Here is a 26914-nt window from a genome sequence, read left to right as displayed (position 1 = left end):
AGTGGGCAAATCGTCTAAAGTCCTCAAGTGAACCCAAACACGAAACAGTTAAACTAATTTCTAGTTGGGCGCCAAGTGTAACTAATGGTGGGCTACCCCAGCATCAGTGAGACCCCCCTCTTTGCCTCAGGGTCGGCATGTTAATCCGGAATCGGAAAGGGAAACACTCGATTGGACCAACGGACAAAACAAACCCACTTTATTCCGGAAACTCGTGTTTTATTCAGCAGACTCAAGCTGCGCGTTCTTCGTTCCTCGATCCCCCACTTCCTTACTATCTAATCCTACCTCACACGTCCTTCTTCCTTCTTCTTCGGGCCCTTTACGGAACTGCTGCTTCCGCTCTCTCTCCACTCTCAGCTCGCGTTCCTGGAACAACGGCTACACGCCTCCACCGACCTCCGGGACTCGGTCAACCGGGGCGGGACACGTCTTCCTCTCACGTTCAGCGACCACTATGGGCGGTCAGCTGCTGCTCTCGTACTCGACCCTCTTCTGCGCCACCTGCCTCGACGCTCCCGAGTATGGTGACGGACTCTGGGACCTCGGTAGATGAATCTACCGGTCTGCCTGGTTTCCGGCGTCGGTTGGTATAACGGCTGGCGAGGCTGGCGTCTTATCTCGCGACGGTAGGTCAGAAGACCAAAATGGCGGCGTCGCGAGGGCGGTTCCCACACCGGAACGGTGTCGCGGGCGATCCTCGTGCGTGAGCGATCGTGCTCGGCGGTACTAGGTACCGCGCGGGGAATACCGCGGGTGTCGGGTGGCTTACGGCGGACGGATGCGTCTGCGCCGGCCTGTACGCGAAGCGTACGAACACCGAGGGGTTCTGTGGGCACAATGGGGACGGAAATTAGCGATGGCGGAAGGAGGTTGGACGGCGATAGATCGGGAAGCAACGGTATTTACCTGGATGTCCACAAATCAACGCAGGCTCCTCCTGCTTGCGTCCGGATCTCTAGATCGTCGGACGGCTTTTCTCCGGGATGGCGTCTACCGGATCTTCCACTTCACTTCTAAACTTCACTCTTTCGTGACGGTGATTTTCACGGATATCGACCGTTCTCTTCAAGATACCAGGCAAAGTGACCGTTGCAATCGCGGGGTTTTCCCAGCGATCCTCAACCTCCCCCTTCTGGACTCCTTCGTCCCATCGTCCCATCGTCCTGGTCATCGCCGCTACCCAAGGCGGCGTTTGCGATGATCTCGTGCGCTGCTGGCGGTGACTAGCGCAACTAGCGGTGCATCGTTGGTAGCGTCCGTAGGGGCTGGACAGCTACGCTAGTAGGTCGTTCTGCCCGCAAGCCTTCTCAAGTGCTCCCTCCGTAACTTGCCGCGGAACAAACGATCGCACTAATCTTGGGATGCAAATACCATAGGTTACAGATTGAGGTTAAATTTTGTACCCGCCAGCAAAACAAATGGGGTGCCAGTGTGCGTGAGCTCGGGCTTAGATAACTCTATAGCCCTCAGATTTGTTGCTTCGAATCAAATTTGAAACTCTCAACAACTGATGAGTAGTTGAATGCCCAAGGCGAAATCCAAACTGGCTCAACAGCGAAAATTGAATTTTCATTAATGTGCGTCATCATTCTATTAAGAATTATTCTTTCGAATAATTTACTAATAGATGAAAGCAAACTAATGGGCCGATAGCTTGAGGCTTCAGCAGAATTTTTTTCCGGTTTCAAAATCGGAACTACTTTGGCATTTTTCCAACTACTGGGAAAATATGCCAAATCAAAACATTTGTTGCAAATTTTGACCAAGCTACTTCACATTTTTTTTTTTTTGTGATAGATTTTATTTCATTCAGATCCGTATTCAAAACTTCATCTGATGAAAATTCTTGTTCAACAATATTCTGAAATTCTATTGAAATTTGATCTTCAATAGGACTCAAAACATTTAAGTTAAAATTATGAGCACTCTCAAACTGCTGAGCAAGTTTTTGAGCTTTCTCCCCATTAGTTAATAGAATATTATCACCATCTTTTAAAGAAGGGATTAGTTTTTGAGGTTTCTTAAGAACCTTTGAAAGTTTCCAAAAAGGTTTGGAATAAGGTTTAATTTGTTCAACATCTCTTGCGAACTTTTCATTTCGCAGGAGAGTGAATCTGTGGTCAATAACCTTTTGCAAATCTTTTTGAATTCGCTTCAGTGCAGGATCACGAGAACGGTGATACTGTCTTCGGCGAACATTTTTCAGACGAATCAGACCCAAGTAACCACAAGCACTATATCAAAACTCTAAATTCACTCTAACTTAACACTCCCGATGCTATGACACTTTAAATAGTCTTTCCAAATGTTTCGAAACATTTGTAGCTTGAACCATTATAAACTACTGTATAATGGCATATAGAACAGCCAATTAAAGTTTCAAAGCATTTAGCCCAATAATGTTTCGAAGCAATAATGGTAAGCTTTATATATCACTGTAAAGTAAGCCTTTAATGTTATATCACATTTTGACATTTCTTAAAATGTTTCAAAACACTAACTCAACACTAGTGAGGGTAATAAATGTTTGGCAGTTTCGTGGTATTTTTGTGATTGTTGCAGGAAAAAATGTTCGGCGGCTATAAAAATGTGAGTTAATTATGCTTAGTTAGCTGAGCTCAGTATTAAATTATTCTCTTTTTCATTAACAGCTCTTTCTTGTCCCATGAGACAAATTTCTAACTGCGATGGCTTCCTGCAAAAACAAAACTGAAAAGGAGGAGGTCCAGAGTTTGCTCTACGCCAGCTCTAACGGCACTTTCGTTCACGTCACGGATCTTTCAGACAAGCAAACGATCTCGCGCGTAACCGGCGGCATGAAGGCCATGGCCGATCGTGACTAGGCCTCGCCCTACTCCGCTATCTTGGCCGCGCAGGACGTCGCCGAAAAGTGCAAGTCGCTCGGAATCACCGCGCTGCACATTAAGCTGCGTGCCATCGGCGGAAACTGCACCAATACCCCGAGATCGGCGCTCCGTGCCCTGAGCTGTTCGTCGATGATTATTGTGAATTATGTGAATATTTGGTAGTGTTTTGTAGTGTAACAGTTAATAAATGCTGTTTTTTAACCTGACAAGTTTTCTCGTTTTTTTCTGCATAAAATGAAGTGGTTCCTCAAGGAAGACTTAGCCGACAAAAATCATCTAATTAAATATATTTCAGGACGGACGAGACGGCTAGCGCAAGGCATCTAGGTGAAACATCTCAGTACATCATTCCCAACACACAGCTTAGAATCTCAAAGAAACACAGCAAATAAACCAACAAACTTTCAAAATCGTCATCCCAGCATGAAAATCACTCTCCCAAGAGAGAGAGAGAGGGGAAGCTGAAGATCGTCATCAATAATGGGAGAATCAAATTTGACTTGGACTTTAGGAATAGCAATATTCCTAGCATCCAAAATTGCATTAGTTAAAGATTCCAAGGCTGAATCAATATCAGTTTTGGTTTCTAAAACAAAATCATGATTTAAATTGTTCACAATATGATGCTTGTTGAGGCCGCTCACTCAACCGGACCCTAAGATGACAGTTTTCGTGAGTTGCGCGTATTCACCGACAGATGGCAAGTGGGCCTCGTCGGAGTCCACCCATCAAATACGAAACTCAAAATTTGCAAAAAAAACTTTTTTTCGTGACGGCTTTTGCGGCACTCTTATTCAACTGTTCTAGACTAATATTTGAACGTGGCGTATCTCTAAACAAGTTTTTAAAGAAAATGATTCCAGAATGCTTATTTTGTCGTTTTAAACCAAAACAAGGCAAAAACTATATTTATTTAAACAATTCATCATTTTCAAATGTTTGGCTAGATAATATCGAAGGCCGCCATCTTAGGCCCACTGGGCCCACAAAACGGGGTACGTTCAGTTTGTATGGGAGCTGTCAACATGCTCCCGGGCTGCGCTCACTGCCGCGACGGGGTCGACACCACGATGCTGCGTGGGAACGAACGCCGCGTCGGCATCTCACGCGCGTGAGACGTGAGAAAGAGGAACATGAACAATGACGGAACACACGAGCAAAGGCATAGCATAGCATAGCATTGGTGTCTACCCGTAGCTGCTACTTCGTTATTGACCAGGACCCCCAATCATTGCTCCGTGGACCACAGATGAAAAGTAGGAACCAATCATCACCCCTTCGCAATTTTCAAAGGTCCCTATCGTGCTGATCAATACCGACGCCGGCCACGACCAGTGGTAAGACACGGGGAAGTGGATGGGAATGTTAGTCCAATACTTGAGTGATGGGACCGCCAAATCGACTGCGTCTCCGACAAAGTATCACATGAGTTTTGAGGGGTTAGTAAGATGGGTATGAGGTCAGGATTCACTGTGGTAGGTGATGCGACCATGAGCAATTTGTTTATCGGTTGAATTTTCAAAATCTTAGGCAGCCGGCTGCGGAAAGATACAATGTTTATTATTTAGAAACTTTTTAATCGAACGCGTGCCTTCCGAGCATTGGTGCTGTGGGAAGGACTTTTGATTTGCGAAAACAAATTTAATATTAAATGAAAAACCCGATTTAATCCCACCAGGGGTGAGATAGAGCCTTTCTTACTAAAGAATATAACTTCTCTCAATTCACAAAAATCAAAAATCTTATGATGAAAGCAAGGTATTATTAATGATGTGTTTTCTAAAAGAAATTGAAAACGCAATTTTCACCTATCGAATATTTTTAATCGTACAAATTCTTAGCTTCCAACGCGCAAGTGACGACACACACCGCGGTTTTGGTTTACGAGCCCAAAAACCGAACAAAGCAGGCGCAAAGCAAAACCGAGTTAACCGCACAGTGGGAAGCTTCACTCAAAATAATCCACACGTTGATGCTACCTGAAAAATCACGTAACCCCGATTTTCCCCTCGCTAGGCTCGTTTTACGTGACACACGTAAAAATAATGTGAAAGTGTACTGGCAAAAAAAAGTTTTCACGTTGATGTTACGTGAAAAGCCTTATGGTATTTTTCCACTAGGGTTTTCCATGTAGTTTTTATGTGTTTTGAAATGTAACTTCAACGGAACTCGAGTGCGCCATTCGGCGAAATTTCTACGTGATTATTTTAGTATGAAAATTGATGGCGTCCGGCGAAGACCTGCTGCCGAACTTGTTCTCGCAAAATATCATCAAAAAAGAACAGACGGTAAGTTAAATAAAGTTTTAATGATTTTATTTATAAATAATCATAGAAATATTTTTGCAGCGGCCGAATTCTGGAAGCAGCATACTTTTACCGGTGGCCACTTGGATTCTGGCCCGTTCTAATATAAGCGGCTGGTCGTGGTGAACGACGCAACCGAAAATGTCACGGACATTGCGGACACTTGCCTGGGTGCGAGGTTGCTTTGCGGCCATCTTCTCGTCGGCCTTGGCCAGTGTGGTGCCCGCGCCAAAGTTGTTCGAAGCAGCAAGTTGTATCCGGCAAGACCAACGAACCCGTGCACGGAATTCGAGAGCTGAACGTGGTCGCCCCAATCATCTTTAACATCTTCCTGGCCACGCCATCCTGGCCAACCATCCGAGCACCCAACTTGATCGGAAACTTTGCCTAGTTGCTCTCAAAGTACCTGCCCCTGGTGATGTGCAGCCACGTTAACGTGGCACAGACAGAAGTACCACAACTAACGACAACGACTTCGAAACGGGTTCCCGTGCGGCCACGAAGTATAGCGGTAACAGAAAGCTACGTACGAACGTCTTCCTGCTCGGTTTCATGAGAGACTGGACCATTCTTTATAAATGTTAGCAAAGGAAAATTGAATAAAACTATGATTTAAATTGAAACTAGAACTGCATTTCTTGTTTTTTTTCTGCTTGATAAAAAAAAATATCAGAAATTAGACCACATTAGTACTAGAAGGTTCCTATAATGTTTACTACAACAAACATGTAGAAATCATCAATTGATTCATTTAGCTTTTACGTGTGAAGCACGTAGAAACGACGTGAATTGATCTGGCCAAGCAAATTCCGTTTCTACTACCCTGTTTGAAAAATGTCGCACGTCGTACAAGCTGTCGCGCGGTTTTGGTTTTACCGTTTCGATATCGATTGGTCGAAAGGACGACAAACACTCGACATGCCCGACATAGTTTTTTCCATCGATTTCCCTTCAATTCGACGTCACGATTTTCGTCGACGCAAACAGTTTGACAGTTCTCTTCAGTTTGTCTTGTTTGGACTTGAATGCAACCGAATCGAACCAGTTATTGTTGATGTTGGGCTTCGGAAGGATTTTGACCGGTAAGTTGTGCTTCTTTTTCTGTCGGAAAGTTCCGGCCGGAGTGGGCAAGTGGCCAAATTATAGTTTCTTATGTTCCAGATATTCAGAATTCTGTCTTCGTGGCGGTGGAGGAGGAGGACGAGACGCATGAATCCGGCGGGCCAGATCTTCGTGGCGGAAGACAGGACCGGGAGGAACCGAGCTTATGGAGGATATGGTTCATTCCAAAGGAGGAGGAGGATGAATCACCGAATGTCAAAAGTTCTACCCAAGGTAAGAGAAAAAGGGTACAGAATAATCATCTCGTGGCGGTGTTTCTGATCCACCGGATTTTTTAATCAATAGAACTGTTGCTTCAAGTCATTGAAATGATGGAAGAGGCGCATTTCAAAGTATCGGGAGTGAGCTTGGAAGACCGGAAGTATGAGGGCTAATATTGGGTGTTATGATTATTGGACTTCAGAATTGTATAATAAAAAACTCTAACATTTGACTAATCAAAAATTAACTCCTTAAGGAAATTTTTAGTATCTCTGATTTAACCCTTCAAGGCCCAGAACTTTTGTACAGTTTTTATTACCTAAAAAGTAGTTAACATTGAAAAAACGGATTTTTGAATGGTGTAAGTGCTCCGCCAGGAACATCTTGATGATGAGTTGCAATATTTAAAAACTACCAACATCCTGAATTCTCTAATATTTTACAGTTTTTTTATATTTTTTACCGAAAAATAAAATTAATTTAAATAAAAAGGTTGAAAACAAAGCAGATTACAAAAAAATAATTATTTTTAAAGGTTTACAAAAATATTTTTTAAATGAAAAAATATTTATGATAAAATTATAACAAATTGAAAAATGCAGATTACAAAAAGGTAAAAGCAATATCTTTTTTTATTTCAAACACTTAGAATAAAATTCTAAAATAATTCTAAAATTCTAAAATTCTAAAATTCTAAAATTCTAAAATTCTAAAATTCTAAAATTCTAAAATTCTAAAATTCTAAAATTCTAAAATTCTAAAATTCTAAAATTCTAAAATTCTAAAATTCTAAAATTCTAAAATTCTAAAATTCTAAAATTCTAAAATTCTAAAATTCTAAAATTCTAAAATTCTAAAATTCTAAAATTCTAAAATTCTAAAATTCTAAAATTCTAAAATTCTAAAATTCTAAAATTCTAAAATTCTAAAATTCTAAAATTCTAAAATTCTAAAATTCTAAAATTCTAAAATTCTAAAATTCTAAAATTCTAAAATTCTAAAATTCTAAAATTCTAAAATTCTAAAATTCTAAAATTCTAAAATTCTAAAATTCTAAAATTCTAAAATTCTAAAATTCTAAAATTCTAAAATTCTAAAATTCTAAAATTCTAAAATTCTAAAATTCTAAAATTCTAAAATTCTAAAATTCTAAAATTCTAAAATTCTAAAATTCTAAAATTCTAAAATTCTAAAATTCTAAAATTCTAAAATTCTAAAATTCTAAAATTCTAAAATTCTAAAATTCTAAAATTCTAAAATTCTAAAATTCTAAAATTCTAAAATTTTAGAATTTTTTAAATTTTTTTAGAATTTTTAGATTTCTTTAGAATTTTAGGATTTTTTTTTTTAATTTTAGAATTTTGTGATCTTAAAATTTTAGAATTAAAGATTTATAGAAATTAAGAATTTTAGGGTTTCAGAATTTTAAAGTTCTAAAACTCTAAATTCTAAAATTTTTTTTAATAATTTTGAATTCTTAGGTTCTACAATTTTTAATCTCTTAAATTATTATGTTGTATTACACTCAGCCCCCGGTGGTTGGTCACTTTTTCGTTTGTAAAATGGGTGTCAAACTAAAAAGTGACCCCTTTCGTTTGACAACAGTTTGTGTCAAGCCATCGGGTTTTGAGTGTATTCTTTTAATTCTTGATATTTGTAAATTTCAAAAATATCAAACATTAAATTTCATTTTTAAATTATTCAGATATTTTGAATTTTTACGATTAATTTAAACATTCGAACATTTTAAAATTATTTAAAGTCTTTTAAGTTCTTAGCTTCTTCAAAGCATGAAGACCCCAAGTCTTCAGAAACACATGCATTTTAATTTAAAAAAATCAAAAATATTTAAACAGGTCCAGGTGGGGTTTCTTCATTAAACTTGCGTAAATGTTGATTTTTAATTTGAAATTTAAAATGTTAGAATATTTTGTTGTCTTAAATTTGTTTTAATCTTTATTTTCTGAATAAAATAAGGTTTAATTAACTACTTTTTTAATTAATTTGTTTTCAAAATTTTACATTGAAAGTTAAACTTTTGAATATTCCACAATTAATTATTTTATGAATTTTCACAGATTTTTTGAGTATGATATCTGTCATGAGATTCCCTTTGTTTCAACAACAAAACTCTAGATATGATTTGGATATGATTATTCAGCCGAATGACGTTATCTTTTTTCAGGTAACCAAACATATTCCAATCTGATCCTGCTAACAACCCAGCGTCTCCGTGTTGTTCCACGCAGCTTGTTGAACGGAAGCTGTAACGACCGCAAAACACCTGCTCCAGAAGTTCGTAAACGTTGTCCCGTACTCCGGTGGCCATCAATCCATGGGACATAAACGGTGGCGCCGCACCCCGCCGTATCTGCGGCTAGTCGAGGAGCAATAGTCCTTCTTGATCAAGATGCTTCCCCGCACGCTGGCGTCGGCTCGAAAAGATGGCTGACAAAATCCGGACCCGGAAGACAACGCCAAAAAAATCCGGCCAAGATGCCGAGCGACGAGGAGATCTGGAAGACCAACCGGAAGACGACACCAAGATGTACGTGAAGATCCGCGACACAACAAGTATAATGAAATAATTGATTTTTTACTGTGGGGAAATGTGCAAATTACATGAAAAAATAAAATAAATTAAAAATAAACAATCATCTATTTTTAACTGCAACATAACCTAAAAACCTGAAAAACAGCACACGACAAAGGCACGACAACCTAAATAACAAAACCGTGCGACGTCGGTCGAATGTCGTACGACAATGTCGAACAATTTCGATGATCGATCGCACGACAAATACGACATTTTGGTGCAAAAACGTATGACATTCGTGCGAATGTCGCACGACATTGTCGTGCGACGTCGTACGGTTGCACGGACGACAAACGACGGACGTCCGACGGACTTTTCAGTCAGGGTAGGGCCGCCTCGTAGAAGTTACGTGAAAACTCTAGTGGAAAAATACCACATAGCTTTTCACGTAACTTCAACGTGAATGTTTTTTGAGTGTTGCAATTCAGCGTCTACGAAAGTGAGAGAGTCAGAGATAGATACCCTGACTGAAAAGTCCGTCGGACGTCCGTCGTTTGTCGCCCGTGCAATCGTACGACGTCGTACGACAATGTCGCGCGACTTTCGCACGAATGTCAGACGTTTTTGCACCAAAATGTCGTATTTGTCGTGCGATCGATAATCGAAATTGTACGACATTGTCGTACGACATTCGACCGACGTCGCACGGTTTTGTTATTCAGAATGTCGTGCTATTGTCGTGTGCTGTCATTTCGGATTTTTAGGTTATGTTGCAGTTGAAAAACTGTTGTTTTGTTTTAATTGTTTTTTTTTATTCAAACTGTAAAAATTTCACAAAAATATTTTCTTGTACTTTTAATTTCACTTGCGGATCGCCGATTCTTCCCCAACTCGGCTTTCTTCTGGATTTGCCTTGGCGGCAGCTTCCGGCTTGGGTGTTGGTGTTCTTCTGAGGCGGCCGTGGCAGCATCTTGGTCGTGTTGGACTTTTGCTCCTCGACGAGCTGATCAAATCCGGATGCGACGCCTTGGCAACGATCTTAGATCTCCGACGGATTGATGTTTACCGGAGTACGAGAAAACGTGGGTTTGTGGAGTGACCACAAGGGGACGCATGGTTTCCGGCGGGATAATAATAGAATATGAATGCCTGAAAAAAATATATCATCAATCAACAATTGGCAAGAATTTTTAAATCAAATTCAGATTTCAATAATAATAAAAATAATAATAAAATTTGAAAAATGTATTTTTGAAATATAAAAGAAAAACTAAATTTATGAACTCTCAAAATTTAAACATTTAAAAAGAATTATAAATAAAAGATGTCTAGATAGATGATGAAAAAAAAAAAAAAAAAAAAAAAACGAAACTACCCAGTAAAACAGCCAAAATCCAAGTCGAGCCAAATTAGTTCGCGTTTCCAAAAAAAGGTGTCGCATGGCTCAAATTATGGCGCCGCCTAGCGGTGAGACACACCAACTGCTGTGAACAGACTGAAATATTGCTTGAGTGACGTAAACCCGAGCTGTCAGAACCGGACTTAGCCATTTTTGTGTTTGTTTACGTCCCTGCCACGTTTACAATTTCTCTTGCATAACAAAAAAAAAAAACATTTTATTTCGGTTTTCGCGGATTTCTTGGGCGTAACGCGGTTCTTTGGTGCCGAGAAAAACTGCCGTTGATTAATTTTGCCAACGGTCCGTAATTTTTGCGCAGAATTTCGGTTTCGCGAAAGTTGTTCCCAAGGAATTCGGCAGCTGGAGAATCCGGACGTTGCCGAACCTGTCGACAACGGGTGTAGCCGTGTCCGGATTTCCATCACCGGAAACATATTTGGTGCAAAGTCTAGCTGGGAGAGCTGAGAAGAAGATAGATGACGAGAAGAATACGTGAACCAAAAAGTAGTTGCCGGAAGAGTGTCGTGTGCGGTAGTGCAGTGTTTCTTTTTTGCCGCACCGGAAAAAGGACTCTGGACTCACGAAAGGAACTGCTTAATCTCCCTCGAGCAAGGCCCGCCGGTGTTCGCTTCCGGAGCTGCAGCGTACTGCGGGACTGGAGCCGCTGCTTGCTGGGGAATTGGTACCGATTCCGTCGAATCCGAACCGGGGAACATACCGGTCATGGTGTGACCGCAGCAGAACCGATCGCAACAACTCCCGCTGTATCGGCAATCTGGGCCATCAGACCGGGTCCGATTCCGCGTGACACAGCAGGTATAGAAGATTCAAACATTGCCCAGTTCCGTTCCGCGCGTAATATTTTGAAAATATTTGCTCAAAATCTTCCGTGAGGGCGAATTCCAAGTCTTCTGCACTCCTGTTGTGCCGCACGGAACCGTAAACGGTTATCCGGTCACAAAATTGTACTGTTTTGGTGGGGTGAATATCAGGGCTAAGAACCTTTTTCTGAGGAAAACAAGAAATTGGGATTTACACTTCGGACAGTAAAAAGTGATGAAGAAAAAAAACAACAAAAGCAAAGAAGAAGTTTATTGGGCGGATTTGGGAAAAGAGAAAAGGAAAGCCGGAAGTGCCAATTTGGTGTGTTTACTGTTGAAAATCAACGTGAAAATAATGAATATGAGTTAACAAAACGAAAACCCAGTTCGACTTAGCATTGAGCTGTAATTCTTGTTGTGATTTGATCACCATCAGCCTTCCTGCGGGTGATTTGGAGTCTGCCTCCCGGAGTGTCAAGGCAGCTCGGGTAAGTTCCATGATCATTTTTCAACAATGCGTAAGGCTGATACAAATATGTTTCAAAGTGTATGACGCTCCCCCTTCCTCCTCCTCCTCCTCCTCCTCCTCCTCCTCCTCCTCCTCCTCCTCCTCCTCCTCCTCCTCCTCCTCCTCCTCCTCCTCCTCCTCCTCCTCCTCCTCCTCCTCCTCCTCCTCCTCCTCCTCCTCCTCCTCCTCCTCCTCCTCCTCCTCCTCCTCCTCCTCCTCCTCCTCCTCCTCCTCCTCCTCCTCCTCCTCCTCCTCCTCCTCCTCCTCCTTAAAACTAATTCGCCTGCGTTTAGAATAATTTTCAGCATGTTTGATTTGTTCGAAAATCTTTAGAATTTAGAAAAAAAAATTCGATGTACAAAACCACAAAAAGTTTTTTTTTGCTTACATTTTTTTGTAAATTCTTACATTTTTGAAATCTAATGAATTTAAAACAAGCGAACTTGTGTAAAATACATTTTCAAAAACTATGGCATATTACTTCAAAAAATTTCAAAATAAGGTAAGGCCGTTGCAAATATTTTTTAAAGTTTATTTTTTTTTATTTTTCCCTTGTTTAGGAGGTCATTTTGAGCTACTTTCGTTCTATGAAAAAATCTACATCTCTTGTTTTATTTTTTTATTTTTCTTGTTTCATTTTTAGTATTTTGATTTGCATTTATCATGTTAAGTGTATGTTTGTTTTTGGTAGTATTTGGTTTATTCTATCACTTCCTATCATTATCTTTTGCCTATCTAGTTTTTTCATGTTTTTACCGTCAATTGTAAAAAATGCTCTTAGGCATAGTCTGGTTCACTACTAAAATTACTACAAACTTATTTTCACATAATATAGGAGAAATGTTGGTAAGAAACATAGCCAAAGTTGACCCCAGAAAAAATGACATTTTTAAAACATTAGCAAAGTCACATGAATCAAGTCACATTTTCAATCTTATAATTTTCTTAAATTTTAAGAGTTCTTCTTTCCAATGCTTTTAAAAATCAAACATTGGTTGTACAAGGTTAAAACAGGTACTTGAATTACTTTAAACACAAGAATTACTTAAAATGTTTTCGATATTTTCAATACTTTATATAATAGAAATATTTGAAATACTAGGTTTTTTAATAAAATACTTTAAATATTTAGAATACTTTGAATACTTTAATATTTTGAATATTTTAAATATTTGAAATACTTGAATTGCTTTCAATACGTACAAAAATTTAAATACTTGAAGAACTTTGAACTTTTTAAATAAAACTTTTTTAATATTTGAATACATCAATTATTTTGAGCTCTTTGATACTTGAATAATTTAAATACTTGATATGCCTGAAAAACTTCAAGTAATTGAAATACTAGAAATACTTTTTTTAAATACCTTGAATATTTTGAATATTAGAAATACTTGAAATACTTGAAATAATTTAAATACCTAAAATATAAATCCTTTCATATTTTTAATTCTTAACATACTCAAAACAATTGAACTAGTTCCAATACTTAAAACACTTGAAATACTTTAAAATATTTGACACACTTAAAAAAAGTTCAATAACATGATTAACAGTTTTGATGTAGTACTTTAAAACCGTAAAATTTTAAAATATATTTTTGACTGAAATATTCGAAATACCACAAAATCTTTTAAACTTTTTATTAATTTTATTTCAAAAATTCTTGAAGTGCCTGAAATACTTTATATGTTTGACAATCATGAAAAACATGAAGTAATTCAAAACTTTTAATTCCTTTTTTTTTATTAAATACTGTAGATATCAGAAATATCCATGAAACTAGAAATTCATTAAATATTTTGAGTCCTTGGACCACTTTGAATACCTTGATTTTTTTTTAAGTTTTCAATATTTCAAATACTTTGTATACTTTGAGTCCTTTGAATGCTTTAATACTTTGAATTCTTAAATTAGCTTCATTTGAAATCACTTGAAATGTTTGGATAATTAAAATTCTTTAAATATTTTGAATGCTTTAAACCTTTTGAGTATCTACTTTGAATACATGAATACTTAAACATTTTAAATACATTGAATACTTTAAATTCTTTAAAAACTTTGAATATGTTAAATACTTGAAATTCTAGACAAACTTAAAATTTTGCAATATTTGAAATATTTATTTTTATGTTTATTTCTTTGAATTCGTTTTTAAGTTTCTTTTAATAATTGTTATACTTTTATTACTTTTGTTTTTAAAAGCAGAGCCTTGTTGGATAAGTGAACTTTTAATACTTTAATTACTCTTAATACTGTAAATACTTTAAATACTTTAAATACTTTAAATACTTTCAATATTTTAAATACTTTAAATACTTTAAACACATTAAATACTTTAGATACTTTAAATACTTTAAATACATTAAATACTTTAAATACTTTAAACACATTAAATACATTAAATACTTTAAATACTTTAAATACTTTAAATACTTTAAATACTTTAAATACTTTAAATACTGTAAATACTTTCAATATTTTTAATACTTTAAATACTTTAAATACTTTAAATACTTTAAATACATTAAATACTTTAAATACTTCAAATACTTTAAATACTTTAGATACTTTAAATACTTTAAATACTTTAAATACTTTAAATACCTAAAATACTTTACATGCTTTAAATACTTTAAATACTTTAAATACCTAAAATACTTTACATGCTTTAAATACTTTAAATACTTTAAATACTTTGAATTCTTTAAACATAGAAAATATTTTAAATACTTTAAATACTTTAAATACTTTAAATACTTTAGATACTTGAAATACTTTAAATACTTTGAAAACTTTAAATACTTTAAATACTTTAAATACTTTAAATATTTTAAATATTTTAAATACTTTAAATACTTTAAATACTTTACATACTTAACATACTTGAAATACTTTAAATACTTTACATACTTTACATACTTTAAATACGTTAAATTCTTTAAACATAGCAAATATTTTAAATACTTTAAATACAGTTAATACTTTAAAAACTTTTAACACTTTACCAAATTTGAATACTTTAAATATTTTAAAACTTTAAATACTTAATAACATTGAATACTTTAAATACTTTGAATGTGTGTGTGTGCTACCAATCAAACGGGGCCACGCGGCCGCTTCTTAGAAATTGAGTTGTTTTCATGTATTTTAGATTTATATTCTATACATGCAAATAACTCGCATAATACTTTAAATACTTTGAATACTTTAAAAACATGAAAATCTTTAAATACTTGAAATATTCTCAATACGTTAAATTATTGAAATACTTGCAATACTTTAAATATTCTAAATTTATTTAATAATATGAATACATCGAATGCTTTGATTTTTTTAAGTTCAAATATTTCGACTACTTTGTTCACTGTGAATAAATAATACAATAATAAATACTTTTAATATTTTGAAAAGCCATTGTACTTTGAATACTTGAATTTTTTAAATACATTGAATACTGCGATTTTTTTAAAACCTTCAAATACTTTGAACAATTTGAATACATTACATACTTGATGGTCAAAATACTTTCAATACTTCAAATGATTGAAATATGTGCAGATCTAGAATTTTCAAAATTCATATAAATTTAAGTATTCAATAATTTGAAAACTTTGATTTTTTTAAACATTAAACATTTTTACTACTTTGTATAGAATGATTAATTTGAGTTCTTCGAATGCTCGAATATTTTGATTACTTGAACTGCCTTGATTTTTAAAATAAATAAATCACTTGAAATATTTTAATATTTTGAATGCTTTGAGCCCTTTCATTACCTTGAATACTTGAATATTTTAAATGCATTGAATACTTTGAAATCTTTTGAAACTTTAAAGACTTTAAAACTTTAAACACTTCTTGAAAATCTTGAAGTACATAACAAATATTTAAAATACTTGAAATACCTTGATTTTAGGAAAAATTTAAATATTTTAAACACTTTAAATACATTGATTCCTTTGAATAGTTTCTTTAAATACTTTGTATACTTTATAAACTTAAATTCATCTAATTTATTCAATGTTTTGGCTGCTACTTTGATTTTTTAACTTTCTTTATTTCGAATACTTAGTAAACTTTAAATACTTGAGTCCTTGAATGCTTGAATACTTTTAATTCTTAAATTAAATGAAGCACTTGCATTTTTTGGATTTTTTAAATGCTTTAGATATTTTTAATACTTTTAGCCTTTAGAACTTTGAAAACTAAAATACTTGAATATTTGAAATACTTTGAATTATTGAAATATCTGAAATTATTGAAATATTCTAAATACTTAAAGTACTTTGAATACTTCGAATGCTAAAAAAAACTATAAATTATATAAGACTTAAAATACTTGAAATATTTTTATTTTTATCTACTTTACATATTTTGAATACTTTTGATACTTTGAGTCTTTTGAAAATTTGAATACTTGAATAAATTGAATACTTTAAATACTTTGAATACTTTTAAAACATAAAAATGTTGAATGACTAGAAATACTTTCAATACTTTCAATTATAAAAGTTCTTGCAATACATTGAATTTCCATAACAAATTAAAAATAATAAATACATTGAAAACATTGAAAACTTTGTTTTTTTTTATGTTTCAATGTTTGGACAACTTGGATTTTTTTTTATTTTTAAAATAAATGAGATACTTTAAATATTTCCATATTTTGAATACTTGAGTACTTTGAACACTTGAATATTTTAAATGCGTCGAATACTTTGAATTCTTTTAGAACTTTGAGTATTTTGTACACTCTGAAAACATTAATTACTTGAAAATCTTGAAGTACTTAAAAAATATTTGAAATACTTGAAATTCCTTGATTTTTGAAATACTTTAAATATTTGGAACACTTTGATACTTTGATTTCTTTGGATACTTTATATAAATACTTTGAATACTTTAAAACTTGAAATTTTTGAAATAATTTAAATACTTGAATTTCTTCAAATATGTTAAACACTTGAAGTACTTGAAAATCTTTCAAAACTTTAAAAATAAATTTAAATACTTTTAATAATTAGATTTTTAATTTCATTAAATATTTTGAATACTTTGAGTCCTTGGAATACTTTGAACACTTTGATTTTTTAACTTTCAATATTATAAAAAACTTTGTATACTTTGAGTCCTTTAGTTGCTTGAATGCTTTGAATTCTTAAATTAAATAAAGCACTTGATTTTGTTTTGGACTTTGAATACATGAGTACTTAAAATTTTTAAATACAGAGCAATTCCCTACGAAATCGGTCTATTTTCTTCAATTTTAATTTTTGTATTTTTAAATCCGGCTGAAACTTTTTTTGGTGCCTTCGGTATGCCCAAAGAAGCCATTTTGCATCATTAGTTTGTCCATATAATTTTCCATACAAATTTGGCAGCTGTCCATACAAAAATGATGTACGAAAATTCAAAAATCTGTATCTTTTGAAGGAATTTTTTGATCGATTTGGTGTCTTCGGCAAAGTTGTAGGTATGGATACGGACTACACTGGAAAAAAATGGTACACGGTAAAAAAAATTTGGTGATTTTTTTATTTAACTTTTTTATCACTAAAACTTGATTTGCAAAAAAACACTATTTTTATTTTTTTTTATTTTTTGATATGTTTTAGAGGACATAAAATGGCAACTTTTCAGAAATTTCCAGGTTGTGCAAAAAATCATTGACCGAGTTATGATTTTTTTATTCAATACTAATTTAAAAAAAATCGAAATTTAGGTCGCAAAAATTTTTCAACTTCATTTTTCGATGTAAAATTGAATTTGCAATCAAAAAGTACTTTAGTGAAATTTTGATAAAGTGCATCGTTGTCAAGTTATAGCCATTTTTATGTAACTTTTTTCAAAATAGTCGCAGTTTTTAATTTTTTAAATTAGTGCACATGTTTGCCCACTTTTGAAAAAAATATTTTTGAAAAGCTGAGAAAATTCTCTATATTTTGCTTCATCGGACTTTGTTGATACGACCCTTAGTTGCTGAGATATTGCAATGCAAAGGTTTAAAAACAGGAAAATTGATGTTTTCTAAGTCTCACACAAACAGCCCACCATTTTTCAATGTCGATATCTCAGCAACTAATGGTCCGATTTTCAATGATTTTTGAATTTTCATACATCATTTTTGTATGGACAGCTGCCAAATTTGTATGGAAAATTATATGGACAAACTAATGATGCAAAATGGCTTCTTTGGGCATACCGAAGGCACCAAAAAAGTTTCAGCCGGATTAAAAAATACAAAAAAAAAATCGAATGACCGAAATCCTAGAGAACTACTCTACATTGAATACTTTGAATTCTTTAAACACCCTGACATTTTTAAAATACCTGAAATATTTGAAATACTTGAAATACTTGATATGCTCAAAATACTTGACACTTTTGAAATACCAAAAATACTTTTAGTTTTTAACTACTTTAAATATTTTGATACTTTTGATACTTTGAGTCCTTTGAATATTTGAATACATTGAATTAAATACTCTGACTCATTTAAAAACATGAACATGTTGAAATACTCATAATGTTTACCATATTTTTAGTAATAACCATATATTATATTTATTATTAAAATACTAAATATTAACTTTCATTTAAAATATAAAGTATTAACTTTCAACATTTATAAATTTTTATGAATAATTGAATTCATAGATAACTTTTATTTTTTAAACATTAAACATTTTTACTACTTTGAATAGAATGAATAATTTGAGTTCATTGAACGCTCGAATATTTTTAATACTTTGATTGATTTGATTTTTTAAATAAATGAATCACTTGATACATATTAATATTTTGAATGCTTTGAGCCCTTTCATCATATTGAATATTTTAAATGCATTGCATACTTTGAATTCTTTTTAAACTTTGAAGACCATGAACACTTTAAAAACTTTTAATATTTCTTGAAAATCTCGCAGTACTTTTAAAATATTTGAAATGCTTGAAATACTTTGATATTTTAACACTTTCAATACTTTGATTCCTTTGAATATTTTGAAAACTTTCTATGAATACTTGAATTTCTTTAAAGACTTGAAATACTTCAAATAATTGGCAAGTATTAATATCAGAATTTTTTAAATTCATATAATATGTTGAATATTTTGAGTCCTTGGAATACTTTGAATATTTTTATTTTGTTTTTCAATATATCACATATTTTGTATACTTTGAGTCCTTTGAATGCTTACTTTGAACTTTTAAATTAAATGAAGCACCTGAATTTTTATTTTCAAATAATTTTAATATTTTGAAAACTTTGAGCCATTTGAGTACTTTGAATACGTGAATACTTGAATATTATAAATACATTCAATACTTTGAATTCTTTGAAAACTTTGAATATTTGAAATATTTGAAATTGATTTTTGTGGGTTGGCGATTGTCCACGCTTCATACAAAAAAGATTTTATTTGTATGGAAATTGTCCACGATGGGAGGGAGGTTTGAGCTTTCCAAAAACAGTGTCTACGTGGTTTGTGGATGGTCCCTACCCGAAATTCTTTAAAAACTTGAAACATTTGAAATACTTTAAATACTTACACTACTTTCTATACTTTAAATTCCTGCAATACTCGCAATTCTTTGAATTTAAAAATTCAATAAATAAATAAAATGAATATTTTTATTTTTAAAAAATTACTGTTTTTTAACTTTTAAAATTTTGACTTCTTTGTATACTATGAATTCTTTGTGTCCTTTGAATGCTTGATTTTTTGAATACTTGATTACTTTGAAAACTTTGATTTTTTTAATAAACGAATTAAAAAGAAACTTTGAATTCTAGAAAAACCACTTATAATAATTGAAAACTTTCAACACCCTAAAATAATTGAAGTAGCTACTTCAAATACCTAATATGCATTTAAAAAAAAATTGATGAATTTAATATTTTGAAATTTTGAGTCCTTGAATACTTTGATTTTTAACAAACTTTCAATACTTTGAATATTTTGAATTCCCTTGAATGCCTTTAAATTCCTAATATAAATGAAACGCTGGATTATTTTTTAAAATTTTTAAATGCTTTTAATTTTTTTATTCTGGGCATACTCAAAATACATTAAATAATTTGATTATTTAAAATGCTTTAATTATTTTTAACACCTGAAATATTTTGAGTTTCTTGAATTCTTAGTGTAAGGCAGTTGCAAATATTTTTCAAAGTTTTTGCTCCCCCATTTAATTTAAATAGTTTTACTTATTTCTTTGTTCTTGTGATTGCCGTTGTAAAAATATAGAACGCTATTTTTGTTATAATTGTTTAATTTGGTACTAATTTTTCTTTCTTTTTTTATTCTTTTCTCTTCCATCGAGCTTTAAAAAATGGTAATTTCGGTCAGCATATCCCAACCAGCCCACGTGTTCCGAGTCCACCAGAGTCCAGTTCCAGATTGATTCCGCGGAGAAAGCTTCAGAGTAACCGCTCAGAAACACATGTTGGTCATCTCACCATCTATCACTACAGCGAGATCCAAACGTAAGTTATTTAAAAACATAAAAGAAATAAAACATATTAAAATCTTGATTTTTTTCAGCGGCTTGGATCTCCCCGAATAAACCACACTGCCATGATCATCGTCCGTCATCGCGCACTTCCACCACGACCACGGCGAAGCTTACCGACTGGTATCCAAGATCGGTGGCACCGACAAGGTCGACCAGCGCTGCATCTACATCAAGTCGACTGCCATGTCGATGCTCTTCGAGCCACGAAGCGGTGTTCATCATCAAACAGCGCTATAAAGACTGTTCCGAATTAATCTAATCGACCGGACACGTGGACTTTTCGTCTGAGGCCTATATGCCCGGGGTATGCTTACAGACCGTGACCTTGCTCTGCTGGACCATCGCAGAGCGGATCAAGCCTACGCTTCTCATCAAGCAAATGGACCACGCGATGCTGAAACTGCAGCTGGACGCTGAAGATCTGTACGAGGCCTTATATCATATCGTGAACGTCATCACCACCACGGACAAAATCAACGGTGGCCCGATGCGGGATGTGCGTGTCCACCCGAGCAAACATTCGAAAATAAGCCGACGGATCACGAAACTGATGGTCACGTGGAAGCTGCCGACTGAAAAGCACTGCTTCAGATAATAGACATCTGCCGACGCCCGTGTTCCTCCTTAAGCACCGTGCGAAGGCCATCATGCCGATGAAGCCACCGTTGCCGTCGCCGTCGAGTTCCGCGCTTCTGATGTCCATGTCCAAAATGGTACCGACCTCCAACATGACGTATTACGGAATGGTCCGACTGCACCCGGAAAGCGCGATTACTTGTCTGGACAGTGTCGATTCTGGTCAAGACCATCACGACTTTTAAGGCTGCCCACAATACGAAGGTGTGGGATTTCTCCATGTCGCCCACCGCCCTGGTTGACATGGACAATGTGGTCCGACATGGTCCGCTCGTGGGGCCAAACACCGGCGACCAGACGGTGCTTTCTGCTTGTCGCGGTCAGCAGTACGGCAAGAATCGAACTGCCAAGGATTTCTCACTGTCGGAGAAACTAAATAACCATTACGGATCACGGATTCTTCAAAAGTTAGTGATTGTATGTCTGAATAGAAAATATAACAGAAAGCTATAGTTTAATTTTTCTTTCAGCTTCCCGAAACAGCCAGAATGTTGTAGGAAAGTTGCCGGAACCGGTTTCGGTAGCAAGGAAATGTCCTACCGACAAGACCGATGGAGTGGAACTCGTCAACATGCACGTCCGCTGTGGATCGCCATGCGAAGCGAGCACGTCAAGCCGCCCGCTGCCTGCCCCGTGACGAGAAGTTAAACTGAACCGTCTACGTCCTCCTTCCTTCCGGTTCCCGTCGAGATTCCAAGAAATCGTCCAAAAAGCCCGTAGAAAACAAAACATTGAATACCAAATCAATATGCCTTATAAATTTACTTTTTAATAAAACTCACCGTGTTTGGTAATTTTCTTTCCATTTATTTTAATAGCCTGATTTATTAAAAGGGCGTATTGGCTTTCAAAAGTCAATTCGCCCTTTTAATAAATCAGCCTATTTTTCTTGAGAAACCAAAACAAAAACAAACCCATAATTCTATAACCGACCACCAGGGGTCGCATCGGTCGGCTTATCTGAGAGCGACATCTATGTGTGAACTCTGAACTACTTGAAATAATTCCTGAGATGCGAGTGAAATATTTCTTAGCTCGAGTAGCGCGAATTTTTTGTGTCAAAAGAGCTCGAATTCGAGGCAAATACACGCCAAATTCGAGGCGAATTTGCCTCGATTCGAGCGAGATTCGGCTCGAGTTTGGCGAGCGGTTCGAGCCATTTCGGCTCGAGTCTTTCTTACTGGGTATATTGGCACTACGCCCCCCGGGGCATGGCCTTCCTCTAACGTGGGATTTCTGCTCCAGCGCCTCTGACGAGACAGGAGAAACCGGGACCGACGTTTTACTTCACCATCCGATAGAAGCTCAGTGGATAAGGCGGGAATCGAACCCGCGTCTCATAGCATCATCGGGATCGGCAGCCGAAGCCGCTACCCCTGCGCCACGAGACCCCCGAGATAGATGATGGATTAAAATTAAAAAGCTCAAATTATTGCAATTAGTTTTAAAATCTGAGAATAGTATTATTTGAAAATTGTACCTTATTTAAGAATGCTAAAAAAAATCCAAATTTTTAAAATTTTAAAGTTCTAAAATTTTCAAAATTCTTAAATTCTTAAATTCTAAAATCCTAAATTCTAAAAAAAATTAAGTTCTAAAATTTTCAAAATTCTAAAATTCTAAAATTTTTAAAATTCTAAAATTCTAAAATTTTTAAAATTCTAAAATTCTAAAATTCTAAAATTCTAAAATTCTAAAATTCTAAAATTCTAAAATTCTAAAATTCTAAAATTCTAAAATTCTAAAATTCTAAAATTCTAAAATTCTAAAATTCTAAAATTCTAAAATTCTAAAATTCTAAAATTCTAAAATTCTAAAATTCTAAAATTCTAAAATTCTAAGATTCTAAAATTCTAAAATTCTAAAATTCTAAAATTCTAAAATTCTAAAATTCTAAAATTCTAAAATTCTAAAATTCTAAAATTCTAAAATTCTAAAATTCTAAAATTCTAAAATTCTAAAATTCTAAAATTCTAAAATTCTAAAATTCTAAGATTCTAAAATTCTAAAATTCTAAAATTCTAAAATTCTAAAATTCTAAAATTCTAAAATTCTAAAATTCTAAAATTCTAAAATTTAAAATTCTAAAATTCTAAAATTCTAAAATTCTAAAATTTAAAATTCTAAAATTCTAAAATTCTAAAATTCTAAAATTCTAAAATTCTAAAATTCTAAAATTCTAAAATTCTAAAATTCTAAAATTCTAAAATTCTAAAATTTAAAATTCTAAAATTCTAAAATTTAAAATTCTAAAATTCTAAAATTCTAAAATTCTAAAATTCTAAAATTCTAAAATTCTAAAATTCTAAAATTCTAAAATTCTAAAATTCTAAAATTCTAAAATTCTAAAATTCTAAGATTCTAAAATTCTAAAATTCTAAAATTCTAAAATTCTAAAATTCTAAAATTCTAAAATTCTAAAATTCTAAAATTCTAAAATTCTAAAATTCTAAAATTCTAAAATTCTAAAATTCTAAAATTCTAAAATTTAAAATTCTAAAATTCTAAAATTCTAAAATTCTAAAATTCTAAAATTCTAAAATTCTAAAATTCTAAAATTCTAAAATTCTAAAATTCTAAAATTCTAAAATTCTAAAATTCTAAATTCTAAAATTCTAAAATTCTAAAATTCTAAAATTCTAAAATTCTAAAATTCTAAAATTCTAAAATTCTAAAATTCTAAAATTCTAAAATTCTAAAATTCTAAAATTCTAAAATTCTAAAATTCTAAAATTCTAAAATTCTAAAATTATAAAATTCTAAAATTCTAAAATTCTAAAATTCTAAAATTCTAAAATTCTAAAATTCTAAAATTCTAAAATTCTAAAATTCTAAAATTCTAAAATTCTAAAATTCTAAAATTCTAAAATTCTAAAATTCTAAAATTCTAAAATTCTAAAATTATAAAATTATAAAATTCTAAAATTATAAAATTCTAAAATTATAAAATTATAAAATTATAAAATTCTAAAATTCTAAAATTCTAAATTTCTAAAATTCTAAAATTCTAAAATTCTAAAATTCTAAAATTCTAAAATTCTAAAATTCTAAAATTCTAAAATTCTAAAATTCTAAAATTCTAAGATTCTAAAATTCATAAATTCATAAATTCTAAAATTCTAAAATTTTTAAATTCTTAAATTCTAAAATTCTAAAATTCTAAAATTCTAAAATTCTAAAATTCTAAAATTCTAAAATTCTAAAATTCTAAAATTCTAAAATTCTAAAATTCTAAAATTCTAAAATTCTAAAATTCTAAAATTCTAAAATTCTAAAATTCTAAAATTCTAAAATTCTAAAATTCTAAAATTCTAAAATTCTAAAATTCTAAAATTCTAAAATTCTAAAATTCTAAAATTCTAAAATTTAAAATTCTAAAATTCTAAAATTCTAAAATTCTAAAATTCTAAAATTCTAAAATTCTAAAATTCTAAAATTCTAAAATTCTAAAATTCTAAAATTCTAAAATTCTAAAATTCTAAAATTCTTAAATTCTAAACTGCTAAAATTCTAATAAAATTAAGTTCCGAAATTCGAAATTCTTAAAAACTAAATTTTCTTGAATCATATTTTTTTTTAATTCTAGGGTGCCTCAATACCAAAATCATTTATTTCAATTCGTAATATTTGTATAACTCCTATTTTTTAATAGAATTTGTTTTAAATTTTGACCTTGTAATTTTCTAAAGTTTATAGATTTGAGATTTTTTGTACTATTTGAAAATTCAAGAATTTGTTTAATTTTTTTCAAATTTGTTTTACTCTTTTTAATACAAAAACAACAGTTTTAAAACTTAAAAAAAACATTGAATTTGCATTTTTTTTTTCAAATTAGTGATAAAAATATTTTTAAATTTTTTTGAATTATTTTAAATTTAACATCTAAAAAATAAAAATCTGACATTTTTATTTTTAAAATTTTAAGAAACTTATGAATTTTTCAAATGCGTAAAATAAAAAATAGAATTTTTGGAATTTTAGAATTCAAAATATAAGTTATTTTAATTTTAGAATTTATAGAATTTACAATTTTGGAATTTAAGAACTCATAATTTTTAGAATATTAGAATTCATAATTCCAACTCGTGCGTCCAACGTTTTGGGTATTTAAGAACTTTATAATGTTAGATTTTTATTATTTATAAATTGAAGAATTTTAGTATTTAAGAATTAAGGAATGTTAGTGTTTAAATTTTTTGTCAATTAAACAATTTTCTTATTTTTGAATTTAATTGTTTTTTGAGAATTTGAAGAATCAATAAATTCTAGAATTTAAGAATACTAACAATTTGCACAATATCAAGAAATTAAATAAATTTAGAATTTTCAAATTCTTGCATTTTTAAGTTCTGGAATGCTAGAATTTTACAACTTTACAATTTCAGCGTTTAAGTTTTTTAAGTTTTAGTATTTTAGATTTTTTAATTTTCAGTTTTGAATTATTGGATTGAAAAGTTGAGGATTTGTTATGTTCCATTCATCCTATTTTTAATTTCGATTGTCCAATCGCACTTCCAGCACACCTCCATCGTTTCTAAAACATGACTCACCAGTTCCATTAGGCATGCGTCGCAACCTCCCGCGAACGGTAATACACCAAACATCAACCGCTTCCACGATCGCAAACTGGTTCCTGCCTGTCCCGTCTTCCGGAATGACCCGCCGAGTAAATAATATTTCCCGTCCTCCTCCTCCACCGCCACGAAGACCGAAATCTGGAATACAAGACACTTTGATTCGGTCGCTCGCCCACTCCGGCCGGAACTTTTCGGCAGAAAAAGTAATTGAACCTAGTAAACAACTTCCCAAGTAACATTTTAAGCTTTATCAAAGCTGTCACAACCGCTATAAAACCTATCAGCCAAAACCAACATTAAAACCACCAAGTCGTAACAGCCTCCCCAGAACCCCGATAAACTTCACTTAAAACCCAAAAGGACCTCCGCAAAAGGTTGTTACGGCCTATTTATAAAACCCACATAGGAGTTCAAGGCTTTACAACGAAATCCTAACAACCTCCTTAAAGCCTTGATAAAGCCTTTGAGCAATTCTCTACGAAATCGGTCTTTTTTCTTCAATTTTAATTTTTGTATTTTTTAATCCGACTGAAACTTTTTTGGTGCCTTCGGTATGCCCAAAGAAACCATTTTGCATCATTAGTTTGTCCATATAATTTTCCATACAAATTTGGCAGCTGTCCATACAAAAATGATGTATGAAAATTCAAAAATCTGTATCTTTTGAAGGAATTTTTTGATCGATTTGGTGTCTTCGGCAAAGTTGTAGGTATGGATACGGACTACACTGAAAAAAATGATACACGGTAAAAAAAATTTGGTGATTTTTTATTTAACTTTATCACTAAAACTTGATTTACAAAAAATACTATTTTTATTTTTTTATTTTTGATATGTTTTAGGGGACATAAAATGCCAACTTTTCAGAAATTTCCAGGTTGTGCAAAAATTATTGACCGAGTTATGATTTTTTAATCAATACTGATTTTTTCAAAAAATCGAAATTTTGGTCGTAAAAATTTTTCAACTTCATTTTTCGATGTAAAATCAAATTTGCAATAAAAAAGTACTTTAGTGAAATTTTGATAAAGTGCACCGTTTTCAAGTTATAGCCATATTTAAGTGACTTTTTTGAAAATAGTCGCAGTTTTTCATTTTTTTAAATTAGTGCACATGTTTGCCCAGTTTTGAAAAATTTTTTTTTGAAAAGCTGAGAAAATTCTCTATATTTTGCTTATTCGGACTTTGTTGATACGACCTTTAGTTGCTGAGATATTGCAATGCAAAGGTTTAAAAACAGGAAAATTGATGTTTTCTAAGTTTCACCCAAACAACCCACCATTTTCTATCTTCAATATCTTAGCAACTAATGGTCCGATTTTCAATGTTAATATATGAAACATTTGTGAAATTTTCGATCTCTTCGAAAAAATATTTTCAAAATTTTCAAATCAAGACTAACATTTTAAAAGGGCGTA

General features: G+C 32.6%; 1 protein-coding gene and 4 long non-coding RNA genes across 6 annotated transcripts; 3 read left to right on the top strand and 2 right to left on the bottom strand.

Annotated features, from left to right (window-relative positions):
- Nucleotides 1-171: 171 nt before the first annotated feature.
- Nucleotides 172-1161, bottom strand: LOC119767028. Its single transcript, XR_005277278.1, has 2 exons — nucleotides 910-1161; nucleotides 172-829 (listed from the first exon to the last, which is right to left on the bottom strand). It is a non-coding gene; the product is annotated as an uncharacterized LOC119767028 (long non-coding RNA).
- A 1386-nt stretch (nucleotides 1162-2547) lies between these two features.
- Nucleotides 2548-3079, top strand: LOC119767026. The gene is made up of 2 exons (XR_005277276.1): nucleotides 2548-2592; nucleotides 2655-3079. It is a non-coding gene; the product is annotated as an uncharacterized LOC119767026 (long non-coding RNA).
- Nucleotides 3080-5221: 2142 nt separating this feature from the next.
- LOC119766129 lies at nucleotides 5222-8845 on the top strand. Its single transcript, XM_038250524.1, has 3 exons — nucleotides 5222-6258; nucleotides 6338-6511; nucleotides 8685-8845. Exons 1-3 carry the CDS (start codon nucleotides 6231-6233, stop codon nucleotides 8843-8845), a joined length of 363 nt encoding a protein of 120 aa, XP_038106452.1. The 5' UTR covers nucleotides 5222-6230.
- A 980-nt stretch (nucleotides 8846-9825) lies between these two features.
- LOC119767025 lies at nucleotides 9826-25712 on the bottom strand. Its single transcript, XR_005277275.1, has 2 exons — nucleotides 25470-25712; nucleotides 9826-10184 (listed from the first exon to the last, which is right to left on the bottom strand). It is a non-coding gene; the product is annotated as an uncharacterized LOC119767025 (long non-coding RNA).
- On the top strand, nucleotides 10418-21713 carry LOC6051924. 2 transcript variants are annotated; one of them, XR_005277271.1, is made up of 5 exons: nucleotides 10418-11250; nucleotides 11427-11743; nucleotides 20118-20254; nucleotides 20313-21326; nucleotides 21390-21713. It is a non-coding gene; the product is annotated as an uncharacterized LOC6051924 (long non-coding RNA). The 2 variants fall into 2 exon arrangements; XR_005277270.1 differs by having other exon boundaries at nucleotides 20092-20254.
- Nucleotides 25713-26914: the final 1202 nt, after the last annotated feature.

Source organism: Culex quinquefasciatus, chromosome 2 (assembly GCF_015732765.1).
Source record: "Culex quinquefasciatus strain JHB chromosome 2, VPISU_Cqui_1.0_pri_paternal, whole genome shotgun sequence".
NCBI classification, from domain to species: Eukaryota; Metazoa; Arthropoda; class Insecta; order Diptera; family Culicidae; genus Culex; species Culex quinquefasciatus.
The sequence above is the reverse complement of the archived record's forward strand: the minus strand, read 5'-3'. Positions and strand labels throughout refer to the sequence as shown.